The sequence below is a fragment of the Drosophila gunungcola genome, assembly GCF_025200985.1.
Source record: "Drosophila gunungcola strain Sukarami chromosome 2R unlocalized genomic scaffold, Dgunungcola_SK_2 000006F, whole genome shotgun sequence".
NCBI lineage: Eukaryota > Metazoa > Arthropoda > Insecta > Diptera > Drosophilidae > Drosophila > Drosophila gunungcola.
This window is the reverse complement of record NW_026453168.1, coordinates 1,172,875-1,195,370: the sequence shown is the minus strand read 5'-3', so window position 1 is coordinate 1,195,370 and position 22,496 is coordinate 1,172,875. Positions and strand designations below refer to the sequence as shown.

At 40.6% G+C, this 22,496-nt stretch overlaps 4 protein-coding genes across 6 annotated transcripts; 3 read left to right on the top strand and 1 right to left on the bottom strand.

Moving 5' to 3' along the window:
• Window positions 1-255: 255 nt before the first annotated feature.
• Window positions 256-12,664, bottom strand: LOC128255136 (uncharacterized). Of its 3 annotated transcripts, none has more exons than XM_052984667.1 (8): window positions 12,077-12,664; window positions 9,996-10,282; window positions 3,935-4,180; window positions 1,629-3,603; window positions 1,471-1,569; window positions 1,161-1,410; window positions 1,007-1,095; window positions 256-945 (listed from the first exon to the last, which is right to left on the bottom strand). In XM_052984667.1, exons 2-8 carry the CDS (start codon window positions 10,159-10,161, stop codon window positions 732-734), a joined length of 3,039 nt encoding a protein of 1,012 aa, XP_052840627.1. In that variant the 5' UTR covers window positions 10,162-10,282; window positions 12,077-12,664; the 3' UTR covers window positions 256-731. The 3 variants fall into 3 exon arrangements, with proteins under 3 accessions (XP_052840627.1, XP_052840628.1, XP_052840629.1); XM_052984668.1 differs by having other exon boundaries at window positions 12,171-12,664; XM_052984669.1 differs by lacking the exon at window positions 12,077-12,664 and adding an exon at window positions 10,878-10,961.
• Window positions 12,665-13,996: 1,332 nt separating this feature from the next.
• LOC128254845 (putative protein TPRXL) lies at window positions 13,997-14,604 on the top strand. Its single transcript, XM_052984158.1, has one exon. The coding sequence runs from the start codon at window positions 14,024-14,026 to the stop codon at window positions 14,528-14,530; it is 507 nt and encodes a 168-aa protein (XP_052840118.1). The 5' UTR covers window positions 13,997-14,023; the 3' UTR covers window positions 14,531-14,604.
• Window positions 14,605-15,485: 881 nt separating this feature from the next.
• Window positions 15,486-16,125, top strand: LOC128254822 (uncharacterized). The gene has a single exon (XM_052984132.1). The coding sequence runs from the start codon at window positions 15,673-15,675 to the stop codon at window positions 16,057-16,059; it is 387 nt and encodes a 128-aa protein (XP_052840092.1). The 5' UTR covers window positions 15,486-15,672; the 3' UTR covers window positions 16,060-16,125.
• A 433-nt stretch (window positions 16,126-16,558) lies between these two features.
• LOC128254828 (plectin) lies at window positions 16,559-18,379 on the top strand. Its single transcript, XM_052984139.1, has 4 exons — window positions 16,559-16,866; window positions 16,924-17,226; window positions 17,666-17,888; window positions 17,955-18,379. The coding sequence occupies exons 1-4, from the start codon at window positions 16,571-16,573 to the stop codon at window positions 18,111-18,113; spliced, it is 981 nt and encodes a 326-aa protein (XP_052840099.1). The 5' UTR covers window positions 16,559-16,570; the 3' UTR covers window positions 18,114-18,379.
• Window positions 18,380-22,496: the final 4,117 nt, after the last annotated feature.

Here is a 22,496-nt window from a genome sequence, read left to right as displayed (position 1 = left end):
GGTATATACACATTTTATTCAATTAGATATATAATTTATAATCGTACCATTTCAGTATTCTTTCCATTACAATTAATTCTCATTTACTTAGATTGACTACACATTTTGTTATTATTAATTAAGAAGAGTGTTTGGTTAAACTTAAATTGAGTTGAATAATCGTTTCGGTTTACAAAGTATTATGGTTAAAATACAATAAGTTCACTTCTGATATGGCGACAAAGATATTAGGAAACCTCTAGAAAACTGCATTAATAATTTCATTTGGATTTAATACACATTGGTCCAACGCAGATTTAATTTACAATCAATAGCAAAATAGTCTACAAATCAATTAACAGATACATTTTTAATGATTGTTTGGCGCAGCTCGTAAGTCGTTAACCTCCACGAATTCCGCACAGCTTCTCAGTGGCAAATGCCTTTACTGAGAAGTGGGATTCGATTAGATTGCGTCGCCAACGTTTGTCGGTTGTAATATAAAAAGATCCGAGCCGGAGGCGAGTGGTTAACAATTGATAAATCATATATTATTGTTATTGCAATGTTCAACATCTAGGCACAAAATATATTGCTTTTCAATTGGGTATGAAAGTTATTGCATAGTCGATAGAGTGTCGAGAAGTCCAGTGTGAAACGCCTCAACTATTAAAAAACAAAATAATAATACGTAATATGTCTGCGCTTTGCTTGTTAGGAATCATTGTTCGAAGGTTTAAATGTTTAAATGTTTATATGGGAGACACTCGCTTCGTGGGCGAGTTGCTCAGCAGGGCTGCCTCCTTGGCACGCTCATGCTCGTCCTGGAAGAATATCTTGGTGATGACCACGTCGCCGGTGCTCAGCGTCTGCGATTCGGCATCCACCAGCTTAACCAATCGCTTGTCAGTCGTTCGCAGAATGGGCGTCACACTGCGCTCGCCCTGGCAATTGCAGTTCTTAATGCTGTAAGTAAGGCAATTTCATAGTTAACATCCATTTACTTTTCGTAAAATTAGTCTCTTACTTTCTAGATTTCTCGCGTATAATTTGCAGATTCTCGGTGGTCGCAATGCTCGATCCCAATTGCTCTTGTATCGAATTTGCAGACATAATCTATGAAGATAAAACCATTAATCTATCTCAATAGTTACTTATAACTAGCTTTTCGGATCACTAACTTGTTCACATGGCAGCGAGGTGGCAGTGGTCAGAATGGCCTCCAGCTTATCAATACGTGCAATGCGATCCATGGACTTGTTCTGGAGGATCTCCTCCAGCATTTGCATGGACTCAGTCAGACTGGGTGGCTCTGAGCTGAAGCGTGGCGAAAAAGTGCCCGACAGCGAATTGTCCGAGGGCACCGAGTCCAAGCTGGGAAATGTGTCATTCTCATTTGGCTCAGGCTCATCCTCCGAATCACTTTGGTCTCTGTGGGTATAGATAAAGTTTTAATTACGACATTGGGCTATTGTCATTATATTGACACACTTGTTGGGATTGCCGGCGGACTCCATTTTCTCCAGCTTCTTGGCCACCTTGTAGTAGCCCTTCAGGCGCTCCTTTTCATCCTCTGTCAGGTCCATGTAGCTATGGGTTTTTCATAGATTAGACATACCATTTAGTTAAAAATCGAGTTTATTACTTACCGCAGCAAGCGTATCTCGCGATTGGAGAGCACAATGCTTTTGCTGGTCTGGGCCAATTTCTGCTTGAGATCGGACACCTCGGTGCTGACCTTGCGCTGCTTCTTGCGTATCTTCACCTCGTTGGGCTTGATCTGCATGAGTATTTGCTCGGTGCACAGCTCCGAGAAGAGTGGCCTGTTCTCCGTCTTGATCTGGCGCGCCAGATTGCCAAACAACTGGTCGTGTATCAGCACCAGGACATCGCCCGCTGCATACAGCATCATTTCCCGCGTGAGGGGTCGCTTGGCCCAGAACTTCTGATCCCGTCGGTAGATCTGTTTCAGCTGATCCTTGATGGGATTGCAGGGGGCGTTATACTGTTCGCACAGCGAATTGAGCGATATGTACTTGGCCTTGTAGACCTGCTTGCCGCTCTCCTGGTACTGCAATATAGCATGAGCTGCCTGTGTGTCGAACACATTGCGCAGCAGGATGCCAAATTGCAGATACAAATTGGCCGCATCGTTGCGGCAGTCGTGTATCACCTTGATCACCTGGTCGTGCTCCAGCACGGTCTTCAGTCCGCCATCGGTGACCATCGCCGGGCAGGATTGCACATCGAATAAAAAGGCTTCGCCACGCGTCGTTCCAATCTCAATCAATGTAATCTCGCCCTTCAGACCTAGATTGATGCCCTCGCAGTCGAGGGAGACCACTATGTTCTCGTTCTTGGCCGCATACTTGAGTATAATGTCGGTCACAAACACCGATTGCTTGACATTCGCTATCACCGTGGTGTTCTGCAGGACCTTTATCTTCCAGGTGTCGCCGACAAAGTAGCTATGACTAGGTGAGTGGTTGGCATTGTTTTGATTCGAATTCGAATTCGAGTTGCTGTTGACGTTACTTGCAGCACTGGCATTTTGGTTAGAACTCGAATTGGCAATGGAATGCACGGGACTGGCGTGCGGCGAAGTTGGCCCGCCTTGCTGATTGGCCAGCGATTGCTTATCCTTCTCCAGATTCTCGGCTAGTGTCCGTATAACTAAAGTGTTGATGCGTTGCTTGAGGGTTTGGTTAACACTATTCAACCGCTGCTCCGCCGGATTCTGTACCGTTTGCTGCGTCTGCTGCGTCTGCTGCATCTGTTGTTGCTGCTGTGCGGAGTTATTAATGGGCCCGTAGCATGTGTTCGCACTGGGATAGTTGTTCTCGCACAGATTCTCCAGCTTTAGCTCCGACATGGGCACATAGCTGTCGAAGCCAGAACTTGGCTCCGACTTGGGCTGCCCGAAGCCCTGGCTCTGGCCACCCATCACATTCGAAACGGGGGCATTCAACTTGAAGTTCGGGCAAGCTATGCTATTATTGTTATTATTGCCATTGCCATTGCCATTGCCATTGCTCCCATTGTTGTTGTTCGCGTGACCATTACTCCGCAGAGCCGGCGATTGCAATCTCTGCTGCACTGAGCTGACACCTCCAACTCCACCGCCTCCACCGCCTGCACCTCCACATCCGACAGACGATTCCTGCTTCCGAATGCTGGCGCTGTTGTTATTGTTCAGCGCATTGAATTGCTCCCGTGTTTGAGCCTGGGCCTGCTGGATGTGCGTATCGCTGAGCTTGGGCTTCTGCAGCAGGGTGACTAGATTGGCCTGTATGTGAAAGCAGTCCGCAAAGAGCTTGAGGAACGAGCTCAAGTCGCCCGGCGTCTTGAACATGCGCAGCCACTGATCCTGCGGAAAGTTGGTGGTCAGCAGATGGAACAGTTGGTCCACCAACAGCGGTCCCTTCACCTCGATGCACTGGGCAAAGAAGTCGAGCATCTGCTGCGTTCCGCGCGTATCGATGTTCGACTGCGGCAGGTGGAGGCGATCGCGCGCCGGCAGATCCGTCATGTTCTCGCAGCCCACCAGCATCACATAGTCGTCCGTCACCTTGAAGGTATCCGTGTGCTTCATCAGAAAGTCTGTAAACTCTTTGATGTGTTGACCTGGACGGAAAAGAGAAAAGATTATAGTGATTCTTCTCATACATATGTATATAGGTACAATCAAGGTGGCCGCTTGTAACACAAAGTAAATAAACTTATATCAAAAAGAATGTTTACCTTATATAAAATGGTTTTAATTGTATTTTTATTAAATAAATTTCTTTTAATAAAAATATTAACTACATCAAATTTAAATTTGCGTTTAATACATAAATTTAATTCCCAATCGTTTATGAAATTTTACTTTGAGAAGAAACATTATAGTTTAAATATAAGACTAATGCCTACTGAATGCAACCATGATTGTAAATAGTCATTCCTAAACACTCACCCGATATGTGACGCACTTGGGGCGATGCCTGCGACCTGTGGCCGAGCAGACTGCGAACGGGCACCTCGGCAGCCGCTCCGTACTGCAGCATCTTGTTCTTGAAGTAGTCTTTAGCCTCTTGGATGTAGTCGCGCTTGCCCCCGCCGCCGCCATCGTCCGCATTGGTGTGCTGGTAGGCGTTCACCTGGACATAATCACCGTCGACCAGAAATATTGCTGGGTATTGGGCGAGAAATTTCTTCAGACCTGTCAAACGGCGGAGCAGAAGACGTCAATTATAATTAGGTGGGCCATTAGTGGGTGCTTCGATGGATGCGAGTTGCGAGTTGCGAGTGAGTGGTTAATACAGTAAAACTGTTGCAACAGCGCAAACCTAATTAATTTCCCCTTTTGACCGCTGTGCTTTCAATGTGTCAACTCGGAAATTACGCCAAGACGCGTAAGTACTTATTGTAGTTGATTAATTCCCGGGTATAACTGGCTCGTCTGATTGTCTTACTATATAGAAACATAGGTAGTTTCAACTCTCAACTTTAACAACTGGATTGTGCAAAACTTTTCCTTGCCTTGTGTATATCAGCGGTTAAGCATGTGCCTGGATTCCCATAATTAACAACATTGTTTAATCGCATAACCATCAAATAACGAGACTACATTCATCCGCATGTGCCCTGTGTACATACTACATCTACATATGAATAATTATGTGAGTTTTGTGCTGCCTGTTTCAATGTTGTTGATTTGGTTGGTAAAGTTGGCAAAAGTTTCTGGATTCAAAGTTAGTTTACAATTACATGAATGGGGGAATGACTGCCGGAGATTTGACTTTGTGTATGAGCACTGGAAGATAACATTTTGTGATTATCTATAGTACACTTTCAATAATAAAAAAAAGAGTTAAGGCTGCGATATAAGCTATGATAGTTTTTAGCTTGTAAAATAAATGTCAATCACAGAATTTCATTAACTAAACCTTAAAACTAAATAGATATTTTATTTTTGTGGGCTGTTCACATATAGAACAACCTGGGTTTCTATAATATATATTTAAGTTATTATAAAGTCATAACGCTTACACTGTTAATTGATTTCAGAACATAAATTGAATGGAATTAAATTCGATAATCTATAATTTAACATTTTGTAACGCTCTGGGAAAAAATATTTTTTTTAAATCAGTAAACCGTGTTATTTAGTAATTTAGTAAGAATAAAAATAAAATTTGTTCTGAGTGTAACGCTAAACGAATGAAAAGTGAATGCACTCAAGCCGTGCAAAGCGACGTAGAGAGCTAGCGAACCATTTATTTGATAAATCAGGTCATAGTTGCTGACTGACTGCTGCCGTCGGCCCAAAACGGGACACCCGTCGACGGAACCCAACCCTCCACTCCCAGCTCATCATCCGCAATTGGTAGGAATGCGTTGAACACTCGACTCCATATGTCTCATTGTATCGGCCCGCCTCCCGCCAACCGCCCACATTTCCATCTGTTGTGTTCACTATTGTTTGGGTAATATGACGTGACAAGACAAACGCGCAGCGATGGATAGATCAGAGGTTTTTTGGGGAACTTCGGGTGGGTGGTGAAGCGGTGAAGGTTGCGTGTCACCGGGGTAGACACAAATTCAGTTCCATAATGCCAGGCAAAAATTAATTCAATTGCATTTGACATAACTCAGCTTTAAAGTCGCATAAGGAAAACGAACGTTGATTAATCAAATCGGACTGACATTATGCAAGGTATTGCCAACGGATTTGGCAAGTCAATCGCAAAGTAATCCCCGAGTAAACATCTCGTTATCCCATTTCCCAGCTGCCAAATGAGCCACAAAACTGACAAATGGCTAGTAATTTCCACCCAGCAAGAAACAAGAAAAAAAAAGGTTAAGATGGCCAAAATCCTTTCGAGCGTAATTCAATTTTATGTTTACTTAGAGAAATTGAAATTTGTGGAACAGGTCACAACTGACGCCGCAAATCGAAGTTCGTAGCATTTCAATATTAATATTTATCGAAGGCGAACGCCAAACCCGAATATGTAATGTAATGTAATGTGCAAATATATACAAGCCGGGCACTTGGCTGGCGGTCCAATATTTGTCTGTGTGCTTAGCCGCAATTCTTGGCAAGCAAACATTTTTGGCTACACCTTCCGCCCACCGAGTGGAGCAGGTGCACTGGGTTAAGGGGTGGGTGGCGGCAAGATTGCCACATTTTACGGCTCGACCCACTTGGACACATTTTTTTGCGGTGGCAATTTTCAAATGCACCGAGGACACTCGCCATAAATTTATGTATATTTATGCCTCTCCGCTTATTGAAGAGAACGGAAACATTTCCCCGGGATGTTGTGAATCGAAATGTAAGTGAGCGCACAGGTAAAGGGTTATGTCTGGCCGTAAACTCAAGATTTTATGGCTCACCAAAGGGTTTGGGAAATGGCAGCTATGAGGGGGCGAGCAAATGTCGACTTCCTAGAGCCGTGACTTCATTAGGAACTCATTAGTTCCACCTCATCTAAATGTCCTGGCTGTCAAAACAGTTACCAATCAATTAGAAACAAATGGCACAAAGTTCACAAATAATGAGTAGCGCATTCACTTTCAGCCTTAAACAAAATGTTTCGCCTTTTGCAATTAATGTCAAAAATCAATGCGACTCCCATTTGCCTCGAGAAAAGGAAAGTTAACTAAAGCATAAAAACCTTGGCTGCACACACGCAATGCCTGAAAATGTCGAGGGGGATTTTTCTTTGGGTGTCGAGGGTTAAGGAACGCCGGCTGGCAGGCGTTAAAGGATTTCCTACAGCCGACATAAAATCGTTAAATTTACGACAATGTCAGGAATTGGAATGTTTAGCGTAAATGCAAAAGGTTCAAGTGAAATGAGTTTCTTTCCATTGACAGATCGATCAGCTAATCATTCAATAAGTACTCAGAAAAAATAAGATGTTGTTAATTTATTTCAATTATGTTTCAATGTTTACAAAGGCCTTAAAGATATTTTCTAACATAACCTGTTATATACTAATATTGAAAATGTACTTTTAAGCAAAAAAATCATTAAAACTTATGTAGTTCTTGATTTTTATCGCTTTTTTACTTTGATAGTATCGACTATCTATCTAACCGGTAGACTTCCCATTTATTTCTGCGTAACGTGGTATTTATTTTATTTTCTTTGACAAATTTTTGCCAGTTGCTTGTGTTTTTGCTTTGGCAATCGATTACGCAAAACAAAAAAATAAACACACACAGAAAAACAGTTGCGAACCTTCGCAAAAGGCTTGGCCTGTTTTGGTGTGTGTTTTTTTTGTATATATTTTTTCTATTTTGTTTGTACAATTATTCAAAGCCGCTGGCAGCTTAAAATGGCAAAACGATAAAGTGAGCTAAATGGTCGTGTTTGCTTGTTGTTGGACGTTAAATTAGCAGAGAAATTTAAGTTTCCCATTAACGAGGGCACAGCTCAGCTAACTCCTCAAACTGTTTGTCTAACCCAATAGAAGTTTTGGGGCAACGTTTAAATTTCTCTCTGGTTAGAAAATTGCTTTTGACGTTAATTTCCCAAAAATGTTTTCTCAATGGTGCAGAACCCTCATCAATCGCTGGGGAATATGCATGGCAGCACACACTCACACCGCCATTTATTATTGAAGCAACAAATGGATGTGGAGCCAGGGCTCAATTCTCTAGAATATCATGCAATTTTATTGAAATTCAATTGAACATTTTTGTCACGTAATCGACACTTTTCTATTACAAAGTTTCCGCCTTTCTCCCCCAACCCCCAAACCCCTTCTGACCAAAAACCACATAATGGGTGACTTGGATGGGTCTATTGTGGGCGGCATTCGCAAGGGTATAACTGCTACCCCGGCGGTTTTAACGGCTTACGAGTTGGGCAAACAACACGTTGACAAAATTGAAGAGGCATAAAATATGTTTATAGGATTTTAGGTCAGTCCCAGTGGGTTGAATACAGGGATTAGTGGGCGAAATTGGGCTGCCATTGACCAATGAACTCCTTATCACATGTTTGATAGAGACTTGGAATATCTAACCAGCCACATCTAACGCTTCTCTATTTATAAACCAGCCTAGACATTTCCCATAAATATTTTCCTTAGTCTGATTTTTCTGTTTCAACAATCCCCCAACTGTGATTTGCGTGTTTGGCGCATATTTCACGGAATTTCCTATTGCGTTCTTTGTCTATTGCGTTCTTGGCGTTCCAAAACTATAACTGACTCTTTAAGTCATAGATTAAACTATTTTAGCGGAAAATGTTGCTCACCTAAGGTAAACACAATTTGTCTTGGCGGCAGAGTCACGCACATGTGTAAAAAATCAACAAATGCGATAAACATTTTGTTAAATTTTTGTTTTCTTGTTGCAATTAGTGAAGTTAAAAAGTGTGAAACACAAAAGTAGTAAATGCAATTATTGTCGGGGTGTATGATGTGACAAATTGGTCGGGTGTGGGTAAATTAGCTTCATATAACGTTTGTTTAAAAGGCTTTGACAACTGGCGGATTGAGGAGGTCATTTAATCATAAAACTCAAACAATCAAATTTTGGTAAATGAAATTATACAATTTACTAAAGTGTGCTTTTTATTCCCACATTAACTGCTCGGCACATCTCAAGATCATCATGATTCTTTGGAATTAAATGATTTGCTATTAAACCCTGAGGAGCGGTGTAAACAAATGTTTGCCATTTCCTGTACGCGCCTCTTTTTTTAAACCCCCCCCCTTCCACCACGCATGTGAGAACATCAAACAAATGTCTTCACATTTGTATCTCTGGCTAAGGGAAAGTGCATTGCACCTTCCCAACTCCGCGCTAAGTGGTACCTATTTTTAAAAACCGAAAGTTGTTTGTTGCGTCTATTTTTAGTCGTTTGAGTTAACCATGCATTTTGATAAATAGCGTAGCATGAAGTTTTTCATGTGCCGAGTTGTCAATGGAAGTACAACACGTGTATGTGAAGATACACAGTTTTTTTTTTCCTTGTGTTGTATAGAACAGTTGTAAAATAATACTCATACCACTTGTAAAAAAAAAAAAGAAGGGGGGAAACCAAAACCGACAACAACACGTGCATTATCGATTGCAGTTTGGCGTCTGCAATGAAAAGCTATAAACCCTTGGCATGTTTCTGTGGTTTTGGCATCGAGATCAACTGGGAGATGAAAAATGAGGCGGGACAAATGTGGGGAGCTCAGAAGAATCCCCTCTGGCAATGGCAATGGAAACGGCATTGACATGTGCACTTGGACGTCGGCCACTCGAAGGCAACAAGCATGCAACCAAGAGCAACAACACAATCATCGACTATGACAAACATCGACCCGCAGGTGCACAAATATGTTCGCATAACCGAACAAGAGTCCAGTATTGCTTTCCACCGCACACGTTTCGAATTTCCCAGCCTCAGCCGCTGATATTTTAAATGGGAGGTGATTGAATGGGATTGTATTTACAATCCGCTTTCTCATTGCATTTTTTATTATATCTGATTAACAAACTTCATACTGTTTTGTCTCTGGAAGTAAATATTTACCAAAACTCAAAAGATACTTTAATCAAAGAGCTAAAAAAAAGGGCAGAGATCAACCTTCAAGTCAAAAGTAAAATTACAGTTGTATGATTCTTTTTTTTTTAAATTTTCTAACTCGTTATCTTGATCTGTTTTTTTTATGAATTGTTGGATTGAATGCTCCAAAAATTGAAGCCAAGATAACTTTCGATCTTTGCGTTGTTTTCAAAAATGTACTCTAGAAATGTTGCGAAGTTTAGAAAATCTCCTTTTATGGTGTTTATTGATTTGTCAATTTTGACCAATCTCGTCTGTGACTATTAAACCAATTTAAAATTGCTGCTGTGCTAAAATTTCTATAGTGTTTTATGACCAAAAGTTTTTATTTCAATCTGAAATCCCAAATCTATATACATTTCGTAGGTTTTAGGTATGATTCGAATAATTTCTACTGTATATGAAGCAATGGAATGGAGTTTACACGAATCGTTTTCTTTTTGGAGTCTGGACTTACCCGACTGACTGCCCCCGGCGATTTGTCGCATCTCCTTGGTGAACTCCTTGTTGCCAAACTGGCAGGACAAATCGTGGACGGTCCGGGGCTCGCCCTTGTCCAGCAGCCGCTCCAAGAAGAAGAGCAGCGTCATGTTGCGTGCCATCTCGTACTCCATGGACTCCATTGTACCGTCCGTTCGGCGATGTCTGCTATATCTGCTATCTATCTGCTATCTGCTATCTGCTAACTGCCGGCTATTTGCTCAATTATTAATCCACACAAGTACGTCACGTCGACTTGCTTATCTGCGGAAAGGGGAGAAAGGAGGAGGGAGTGAGTAAGTGAGGTGAAATGGCCAACACTTATGCAATGCGCCAAGAAAGCTGGTCAAAAGGCAGGGCAGAAACTAGTAAAACCGCAAACACATATTAGTCACACAGAAAGAAAAACTAATATATGATTTTTTTTTTAAATTTTAAATCATAAACAACTTAACATTTAAGTTAACAATGTAAGTAAATAAGTTTTGAAGTTTTAGCATCGGTTCTTTAATATTGATTAACCTTAAATGACATCATACTGACTTTCCATGAAATAATATAGTTTAACATTTTCTTTCTGTGCAACTTAGTTTCATTTCGTTTCTTTATTTATTTAATACATTTGCACTTTGCCACTTGAGCGGCTGCTGTCGCTCTCTTTTTCTCACTTGCTCTCTTTCTCGACACTTGTCTCGTGTTATTGCATTGTTTTTGTTGCTCGCCTTGCACTAGTTGAAATTATACGAAAAAAAAAAAAACGAAATAAGTGAAAAAGTGGGCGGGGGAGTTGCAGAGCCGTAAACTTTGTTTTCCTTCGTGAATAATTGAAAAACCCAGGCTCAGGCGAAGGCTCACGTACGATGGAGTCGTTTCTTAAGGTCTGCGGCACCCGTATCCTTGCGACATATCCTTGCGCGCCGGTCGAAAGTTTGAATTCAACTGGCAGCGCTGCCTGCGCCCACAACATAAACACCGGCGAATTCGGTCAGCTGACTGCGCGGCGAGGCAGGAGCCCACGTCTCGGCGAATTCGCTTCAGTGTTGCCAGCCAAGATTGGGCGATAACTGGGGAAATCCGCCAAGGCGAACTCTATAAAATAAAACTAATTCAAATTTCGACTAACATAAATATTTTAAGGCTTTTCAATGAAACGTAAACTTCTGAAGATGACTAATGACAAAAACTTTTACTTGAGAAATACTACATTGAAATACTATGTAAAAATGATATAAACGAAACAGTTATCTCGCCAAATAATTTTCTAGCTAGGGAGGACCGACAGTATGGGAACGCGCCAATTGGAATTTGCATGGGATTAGTACCAATAAGACTCTTAGCACAATGGGATTTCGTTGGACTTTTCGAATGGAATTCGGTGGGAATTCGCCGATCAAAAGATGGCACCTCAACGGGGCTATGGCTATATATAACATGTTTTAATTTGTTTGTTGCTGCTGCTGTCGCTGCTGCCGGTTGGCATGTGAAAAGTGCCAGCGCTGCAGAACAGGTGATTGACACAGAAAGGTAAAAATATGGAAATGTGAAAACGTGTGGAACTGCAGCGGGAATGGAAAATGCCATTGAGAGTCTTAAAAAATCAGCTTTACCAATTTCTAACATTAATTTCCCTAAACAGAACTGTTCACTCATTATTATTATCCAACAGGAAGGTTCCGAAAGCCAATAAGAAATGCAGGTGTAGCTGTGTTGGTATTGTTCTATTGATAAGTAAAAACCGTTGACAACAAATATGTATTGAGAACGGCAACAAAAACAACAACCGCGCGCATTCCAATCAATGTGTGTGTGTTATACAGGTATTTGTGCCTTTGTATGGGTGGCAAAACAAGAAACTACAGGCAGACCAATAAAAGAAGAAGAGTCTTATTAGAAGAGAGGGCAAGTGCAAGATGCGATGACTAAAGAAAGGCAAAAAACAATAAAACCCAAAGAAAATAAATTATCTGCAGAGAAAACGCGCAAAAGCGGCGAAAGAAAGAGGGTCTCAGAATATGCAAACGGCAAAAGAGAGGGCGAAAAAAGAGCAGTTATAATTACCTGCCAGTTAATCACTTGTTTTCCTTTTTTTTTGTTTTTCTGTTTGTTTAAGTGCACTTGTAATCTATATTTATAAAAATGAATTGACACATACACGATACAGATCCTCGCGTTGGGGATTTCTCAAAAGATCTACGATCAGATCAGAAATTCAGCTTTTCTGTTTTCACCCGCGTAATTCAATTAGACATCAATTAATTTTGCTCGCTTAACATTTTTCGGCGTAATTAACCAATACACTTGCAAAAAAACTGCGACGAAAGCAGTTAGTTATTTTCGTTGTTTTTGTTGTTGTCGTCGTAGCAAACACATACGCGCTCTGGTCAGGTAGGTTATTTTTACATGTGTGTGTGTGTAAGGCACTTTGAAGGCTTGTAAAAAATGTTAAAAACCACTTGTTGCACTGTTTTAAAGGCACTATGCAAGTTTGTAACAGCCGTAACGCCAATTTAAAACTCCGGGCGGTCGGCGGGCGACAAAACCACACACACTGGCCAGGTAAAAACGGTCTCAATTGGCACGATTTTCTTCGGAGCGGAGCGATGCGATTTGATGATGACAACGCCAACGCGAACACACAGACACAAACAAAATGTACCAATACACCATATTTGAATGTAACGAAAATATGAGTATTTATCGATAAGGTGGTGAATCATCGATTCCAACGTCGCTGTCATCGATATTTTTCCATCTCTACTCTGCTTTTCCTCTGCCGCAGTGCTGCCCACTCATCATCGTTTACCTAACAGAAATGTTAGAAAAGGGATTTCAACATTCTGTTAGAAAAACAATATTTAACACACAAACCAAGGAAAGTGTACGAATATATTTGAAATAACGAAAATATGAGTATTTATCGACAAGGTTTTCCAGCTCTGCGGTACTTTTATCGAAGAACTTCAAACGGAATTTGAATTTAAATTCAGCCCAAAATATTTTCATATACGATACATTTTTAAAACAAACTTTATGGTTTCAATGGTTAAATATTATATTTATAAAAATCGAACACTTCAGGCCAGGTCTATTTGTTACCCAGGTTTCATTAAAGTACCTCATAACATAACATTCATTAAGTTTTTACTTTACAAGTTTATTTCACTCGTTTCTTGATAAAAAGAAATGTGGTTTATCGTATGTTCAATACGTTTTGAATCAATTACGCAGATGACGGTATTTCTCCCTGCAACATAGCGATATTTCCCCTTACCGTCCTCCCGGACTTAAAACTAGAGTTTTCTGACCATATTACCTGGGAAATGCTTGGATTTATAAAACGAAATCTGATGCTGTAAAGTTTTGTGGTGCTTAGAAATTGTGATTATTTGAAATGGTTATTGACTATACAAAAATGTTTAAAATGTACACTCCGAAAACTGTATTCTTTTATTTTAGGAAAAATTGGGAATAATTGTGGGCCACCCTGTAGTTACAAATGGGTATATAAATTACATTTTTCTGTTGTCTAAAAAAATTAACGCACTTAAAATTGTATAACGGTCAAAAAACGAAGTTAGCTATGTTCAAGGCATTGCTATTTTACTGGCAGACGTCAAGGTATCCTTCAAGCATCTGTTTTTGCGGTTATTTAAATAAAGTTAACTGGTAAAGCACTTGAAAGAATAACTCAGACAGGGTAAACAATACCTATTGACATCGGAGGTGTTTGTGTTTGCACACTGGCTAAAAATGAACTAGATCAAATAAATCCACAAATTGTCTATTGTTAAACTAGGCATTAATGCATACAATAAAACTTTCCACAACATCTCCGGAGGTGTCTACTGAGCACCCTACTTCGCCACGTGCGTCATATGACGACTTAGAGCAAACACAGAATCCGCAGTTGGACCACAAAATTTGACATATGCCCTATAAATACTTGAAGCTTAGAACAAGGCATATACAGTACTTCAGTACAGTAAGAGAACGAAAGAGCTCAAAATGCGATCCCCATTTATCCTAGCCTTTGGTTTTGTGGCTCTCGTTGCGGCTGTTTACGCCGCAGGCTCAACCACGGGAACGGACTCCTCCTCGTCCACTTCGTCCACGTCACCAACGTCCTCCAGTTCTACCGACTCTACATCTCCAACTTCCTCGACTTCCTCTACGTCTCCATCTTCGTCGACCACCTCTACGTCTACGTCTACGTCTCCGTCTTCCTCGACCACCTCTACATCTCCATCTTCCTCGACTTCCTCTACTTCCCCAAGCTCTTCGACTTCCACAAGTCCTTCCAGCACCTCACCAACGACTTCGGCCACTTCCCCGAGTTCCAGTACTCCGACTGCTGCTTCCTCGACGCCCAGTGACTCGTCGTCATCGAGTTCCAGCAGCAGCAGCTCTTCCAGGCGAAAGGCGAGGCGTCGCCAGCAGAGACGCCGCGAGAGGCGCCAGGAGAGACGCCGCGAGAGGAGGCAACGCCAGCGCAACCGCAACCGTCGGGGTTAAATAGGAACAGGACTCTTCGAAAGTTCAAGATTAAATTGAAAAAAAATACCGTTTAATAAAATGTTTATATGAAAGCTCAAAAGTTGTCAACTTACGTTGGGAAATACAGGCTTAGCAATTTATTAAATTTAATTTAATATGGTAGGCCTGAACTTAAGTTCTAGCGTTAAGCTGGAAGAGTAAAGAGAAAGTCGGCTTTGAAACATTAATATTTAATACACAAAGGCGTTTCTTTTTTCTCTTTAAACTAATAAGGACTTGACAGGAAATCCTTGTTGGCTGAACGCAGGCGTAGGACACTTTTTGTTTATTTAAAATATTGACTATTTTGCAAGTATGAAATCTAGGCATGTATATATTTTCATTACCAACTCACTCAAATATTTCATGCCCCATTGAACAGATAAAAGTGTGACACAAAATTTGTAAGCGTGGATTTCGCTTAGGGGCCACTAAAATAATATATCAAATGCAGTAATGGCTAAATATATTGGTTCTGTAAAATTACTTCAATTACATTGAAGAAAATAGTACAAGAAGTGGCAATTAAAAAATCATGTCAGAAACGCATTATTTCGACAAAATTAAATTGGTGTAAACCAATATATTCTAGAGTCATTGCAAGTGAGTGATTTTTGTTATTTGAAAAAATCCAAATTTTAGTTTCCTGGTTAAAACTGATCGAAAATAAAGTATTAAAAAAAGTATGCTACAAAAAATGTAAACCTTCTTTGATAAAAGCTATCTTAGTTGTAAAAAAAGTTTAAGCTATTTTCGTTTATTTATATGTGGTTAACTGCTAAAACAGTACATCTATTGATACCCGTGTGGCTTGTGTTTGCACACTCGCTAACAATTCAACAGAGCAAGCCCGTTGTATATTGTTTAATTAGAGACACAATGAAACTTTCAACACCCATATCCAACTTACAACAAAAGATCATCTAATCTTTTTATTCTGTGAACAGCCTAAAATCTGTTTGTCTTACTAAAAAAATCCCTCTTTGTTTCTCGACATGTGGCAATCTAAAGCAAACACAGATTTTGCAATTAGACCACAACAAATGGGGTCTTTCTTATAAATACTCAACATCAAACCAGAATATTTACAGTACTCCATTAAGTGAAAGACAGAGCTGAAGATGCGATCCCCAGTCTTGTTCGCCTTGGGACTTGTGGCCTTGATTGCGGCTGCCCACGCCGCAGGATCATCTCCGACTAGTCCAACCTCGCCGACCTCACCCACATCGCCGACATCGCCGACGTCTCCGACTTCTCCTACTTCGCCCACCTCGTCAACTTCACCTACCACACCAACTTCGTCAAGCACCTCAGCCACGCCCACATCCTCCAGTGTGACCCCTTCGTCGTCCTCGAGCTCCGACAGCAGCTCGGAGGTGGCCAGGCTGAGGCGCAGGATTCACAGGCTGAAACGCCAGGAGAGGCGCCGGCGGATTCGCCAAGAAAATCGTCGCCAAAGGCAACGAACCCAGCGTAGATCTCGTCAACGCCAGATCCGCAGGTCCTAGGAAGTCAATTTGGCTAAGGCAATGGTCTCTAAGAATACAAAATGAAAAAGCAAAAATAAATAAAATGATTAAACTAAATCAAAATTATCTGTAATATCATACAAAAACGCTTGTTTTGGAATCACAATACGATGTCAGAAGTACGATAGTCGTATTATACAAAATGGTACAAAACAAGTATTTAATTAGAGAAGGATGGGGCAAAACCGTCAGGTGGCGTTCAAAAAAAAACTTTAAGGAAGGCCCTAATATGCTCTTCCCTGTCAAAATAATATTTAACAACTTTAAAAAAAATATCAGGGCTTAAATGTATTAAGATTGAACATTTTCTATATTTTCAATGAACTTTTGAAAATTTTTAAAATACATAATTTGACGGAAGGTAAACAGTTACCATGGCAATTATGGAATTGATAGTAACCAAACTTGGGTAACCGACTGCAGTGTGGGCGCATAGAAACCAGAAAGTAAAGTAAATGCTTAGTAATTCTAGAGACAAGCGACCTAAAATATGAACGCTGTGGAATTTCTCAGTCGCACCGACCGCCGCAACCTCAAATCCCAAATGGGCTTTCAGGTGGCGCGAAAGATGCGAGAATGGTATGAGGATGTGGACAACCGCCGCTGGAATCTCTGTCTCCTGCTGCAAAATGAGGCTTTGCAGGCGGACGAAAAAATTGCTGAAATGCTGCAGGAGCAGGCAGATGAGGCGGATCGAAGGCGACACGAGTGGATCGAAATGGAGCGACTGAAAAGAGAGGAGGCCGAAAGGGAACTGGTCAAGGTTAAGATGCAGCAAAGGGAAATGTACAAAATCTATCCTTTTTTTTTATCCAAATCAGATTTAAAATCCCCTTCTTTCAGTGAAAACTCAGAGGCCCATCGTCACATGCTCACAAAGGAGATCCTCTTGGAGACCAAACAAGCTCAGCTCCATCAAATACAGGAGAAAAAGGCTCTAAGGCGCCGACAAGCCTGCGTGGAGATCCTTTGGCAGCGAGTGTGGCAGCGATTGGACGAAAGTAGGGCCCAGCAGGAGCAATATGAACAGAAGCTACGAAACTTGATAGAGGGCAGGTGCCAGGCCCAGAATCTGGAAAGGGATCGAGAGCTGAAAGCTCAGTTCGCCAAGGAAGTGTTGGCTGACCAACGAGAATGCTCCCAGGCGTAAGTACATCTAGTTTTAAAATCAAAGACTCAAAGTTATAAAACAGAATTTTTTTAACATTAAAACAAACTTATCTAGCAAACTTCAGACATATATTGTACCTAGTCGATCTAAACATTTTTTAAGCATACACATTTTTGGAACAGTATGAAAACCTTTATTATTTCTACTGCCAAGTTAATAGAACTTTTTTAAAAACAAATTATTAAAACCCTAGATTTACAGAGAAGTAATAAAAAAATTTATATTTTATAGGAAACTTTATTTATATGATTCAGACACGTTTATTGGATAAGTTTGTTTCTTTGTGCCTCTTAAACAAAGCAGTTGTTTCCTTAAAGTATTGAAAGTTTCCCTGCGGAACTCGATTGTTTCTTACTTGTTTATTAGTTTTAGTTATTGTACTTATTTCATAGTTCAGCCATTTATCTTGTTTAGCCTGGAAATTGCTGCCGAAATGGATGTACTGAAGAAAGCACATGACCTCAAGATGGTGAAAGACAAACGCCGCCAGCAACTCACTGACTTGCAGGATCAGATCAAACAGAATCTTATGATTTGTGCCGAACATTCGCAGGCCAAGATCCGTGAGGATGCGGGGCACAACATACTCGAAGATCAGCAGATTTACGAAGATCTCATGGAGAAGCGATGCGCCAGGGTGAGATGAAATCACCTTTACTGCCAACATTTTTGTTTATTCCCAACCGCTGGCTTTTTGTTTCAGACCCACAATCGCGATTGGCACCAGCGGTATATGACACATAAGGCTGAGGAGCGTGCCGCTCGTAAGGAGGAGGATCGTCGGCATGAGCGGAATTACCTGGGCACTGGGTGTGTGCTCAGTCAGCAGCAGAAGCGTCCATATGGCAAAGAAGTTCGCTAATACGAGTGGACTCATCAGCGCCATCGATCGATAACCGACGCACTCATGTCACGCATCTCATATTTGGATAGCATATTGCAATTATATTTACGACTGATATAAATCAGGCGATGGCAGCGATAAGGAAAAGCGTATCACGCACGGGCGGCATAAAAACCGTGATAATGCCCACCATCAACGTCACCGGGGAAGCTGACCAGCTTGGCCAGCCGCCAGCGGGCAAATATGCAAATTGAAAATGCCACTACAGTCAAGCCTTCATAAATCGAACTTTTATAGTAAGATTTTGTTTAGAAGATTAGGAGTTATAAGTAATTTCTAAACATTTTTATTGATTTATCTTAAGATCATACATTTACATATGTATCACAAGTATTTTATAGCTTGCTAAGTAATTTTGATATATTCACTTGTAAAAATAAACGTTTTCTAAATTACTACTTTATAAATCAGCGAATATGCAACCGCATTATTTCAATAAAATGAACTCATTATACATTTACTTATTTTTTACAATTATAGTCACAGACTTGGACAATAAGTTTTATTTATTCACTTGTATATAAAATATTTTCTTAATGGTTACTTTATAAAACTGAGCAATCAGAAAATAGAAAAAGTAATGTTACTAGGTGGGAGTTATATAGGACTTTTAAATGAAACCCTTTTCTAAAAGTTCCTTATTCAGTTTATTCAGGGCAAACAAACAGGTAATTATTTTCCTGATTTTTAAGTATAAATTTGTGTGATATTTATTTTTTTTGCATGTTTGAAATATTTAACAAAAGTTGAAGCTTAAGAAGTTTTACTGTTTGATAGATATAGCTTGTAAGTGTGGCTTGAGCAGCGACTTTGACAATATTTCTGACACTTGGACAGGACTTGGAACTTGGACCTAGGCTGCCCCCATTCCCCCACTCCCCCTTGCCCGACTCCATGAGGTATTTATAATTGACCGCTTCCGCCGTTCGCAGCGCTTGTCTCCTCAACTGGTTGCCGCTAATTAGAGTTGATCGGTGGCCATGTCGCCGGCAGCAGCTGCAATTGTTGCACGTAGCACGTTGCAACTGCTGCTGATGCACTCAAAATGTAAACACACTAACCGCCGTGTTTATTCAATTAAAAAGTGCGCGGGGCAGAGATTTTGGCGGGGAGCTACCTACAAATTGCCAAAGCAATTTCCATTGCAATGTACTTAGTCAAATGGCCAACAACTGGTGATTGGTCAGACGAGTACGTGGTTGTTTGCCCGCAGTTGATAAGCAATTTCAGTGGGATTAGGCCCATCGAGGTAATCTGTGCTCATCCATTCCTGGCATACATGGACTGTTTACTTACAATATGCCAGGCTCATGTTTACTGTCCAAACAACCAACTGAAGTACTTCGTAATTCATTGAGAGCTGCACTGGGAAAATGGATTAGAAAATCAAATAATCGAATAGTTTTGATTTATTTTTTGAGATCTATACGCAGTTCAGTTTCAGTAAAACCAATATAGGGCTCAAGATTTAATGTTTTAATGTTTAAAAATTGTTATGATTTCGCCTCATAAATTTTACATATGAAGGAAGTGGCAGTGCATATTAATATCTGACTCGAGTATACAAAATATAGTTGAATGATAAGGAATCTACAAATTTATTATATATTATTTTATTAAGAGAATTATACAATATTTTGGTACTATTTCATTATTATTTTCGCAAAAACTTATTATATAAAGTTACCCTATAACAAAATGTTTGCTCTCGGCTTTAACCACTTTGTTTATTTTGATTATTCAGCCCCATCCAGTTATGTTTGCTAATATTTGTCTGAATTTCTAATTGAAATACACAATTTAGCATGAGTGCTGGCAAAAGAACAAAAACTTATGATAAAAAGGAAAAAAAAAAACGGTATTTTATTCAATTAATCAACAAATATATGTCCAGACCTGAGATGATGATATCATCTTACTTAAAGACTGAACTTTTTAAAATTTGTTCTAATCATTGTTGTCTTTCAAACTGTAGTTACGGATAAATAAAACGAGTTCTTAAATACACTTTTTTCACACTGACTTGAATGCATAGGTAAGTAGACGGTACCCCCTTCTCTCCAGGCAGCCTGTCCAGTTGCATAACACGATCCCATGCATCACGCAGCTTCGACTGCAGCTCCAGCCAAGCCTGAGAACCAAGTGAACCGTAGGAAACCTGGCAAAGCCAGGCGGCGCATTTTCAAAGAGAGGTGTCAAAGTCGGCTCAGAATGGGAATGGCCCTAGCCCAGTACTCCTTCCTGCTGGGATTCCCGACTCTTCCTGCCGGCATGTAATGACACCCCGAAAGGGGTGGCTGCCTGGATTATTTATGTGACACTTACAATCGTGACAACGTTCGCCAAGGAAAATGCATTCAAATGGAAATATCTTAAGAACAATGCTGCAACATTAGTTAACAGGCATTGCAGTACAAAACACTCGTAATAGGAAGGAGTTGCCCAGGTAACGAGTATTCTCTAATATCCGCATAAATCTGATTCGTTCGGTAACGCCTCCTGGCTGAAGTTAACTCGAGTTTTATCTAGGGATCTACAAGATTTATACATCCCTATCCTGGGGCCACGAGGCTCGACTTGAACTCATTAATAAGCGTTTAGAGTCAACGCTAATTGCCAACGCCTACTGAAGCAGCAGGCTAGAAGAAGGAAAAAGCCAAGACAGCAAGTCGGCCAAATAATTGTTTGGGTGGGCGAGCAGGACATGTCGGTCCATGGCCCTCCTATTGTGAGGTTGCACACGTTGCACGTACTCTTTGCCTTTGCCCATCGGGAAATCGGGACAAAAGGCTGCGGTCAAGCACTGATTGAAATGCCCACGCCTGCCCACGTCCTGCGATTGTACAGACCTCCTGCCAATCGCCAGCCGCCCCCTGCCCCGCCTCCTTTTTATCCCTGTCGTGCTGTACGTGCCGGACAAATTTAACGCCTGGGTTACAGGTATGAATTGTGGCCTCTGCCCGCCGGCGAGACAAAAAAAAAATATTGTAGAACCAATGCAGCATGCAGAACAAAAGGAATAAATGTAATAAAGAATCGAACCTATTGTTACCCTATTGTTACTATTTTTGACTTAACTGTGTGTCAAAGTCAAATGCACCGAAACTTTATGACTATTGTTTTTAAATAACTTTTCAATGATAATGAAAATTTAAAGCTGCTCAAAAACAATATTAAACTAAATGAGTGTGTAACAATGGTAGACAAAAAAAATCTTATGCACTAAACTTTTATTTAACCAAGCATGATGCACAAAAATGAAGGGCTTTCCGAAAATGTGACGTAATTAACGGAAGCACAAAAAAAATATAAAAACTGATAAAAAAAATTTAATGAAACTCCTAGTTTTTTCAAAATCATCATATAGTCACATTTTTAATACGAATTGATTGTGTTATATGACGTTCTTAATTTACAACTTCTTTTGTCACGCTTTCGAAACGGAATTTTCGAATTTTTTATGGAACAAGCATGAATCACAAAGATAAAAAGTTGCATTATCTAAAGTTCAGTTGATATCGGTAACCAATAAAAGAGGTATTTAAACTCTCTTATCGGTGTTTTTAAAATACTGTCACAAAATTTGGCTAATTTATACGCAGTATCTTCCGAGGGTATCAAACTGTGGTGCATGTAATAATTCTCAAACAAAAACCCTCTCCTCTCCCATTTAAAAAGGGGCGTTTTACCTTTTTGTTCCATGGTGTTGTAGCAATTTTCATGCCTCGAAATGAATTTCGCGCCTGAAATTTACTGGGCAATTTTCATTACAGTCCCGACTGTCGAAAATTGCCAACCCGCTGGCAATTGTCATAGGCAAAAACTATGAATCACCCCTCCCCCTTGTTGGCCGGTTTCAATTTTTGTACATCTGCCTGGCTTGAGAATGCAATGGGGAAAAAATTTCTTGTAGAGGTTTCGAAATAAACTTGAAGCCATTGACAGACACGCGTAGAACCCAAATCTCTCTCCACATCGGAATCACGAAAATAAAATAAAACGAAATTGACTGCAGATGCGGGCAATTGAAAATTGGGGAAATTGGGGAATCGGCTGGGGAGAAATGCAATTATGCGATAAAAGCGAAATAAAAAATTGTGTTAATTGTTGAAAAGGCTTGCATCGAAATGCGGTACGATCCACTCCACATTCAGTGGAGATGTGTTGTTTGTCTTTCGATCTTTTACGGCCGCATCAATCTCCTTGGGATGTCCAGAGTGGCCTGAGTGCTGATAGCCGGAATGATGTTCACTGTACAGTAATAACAAGTGAGTGGCACTTGGCTGTCTCTCCGCCTGATTGAGTGATGCATCATCCATTGGCTCCTGGTCGCTTACGATT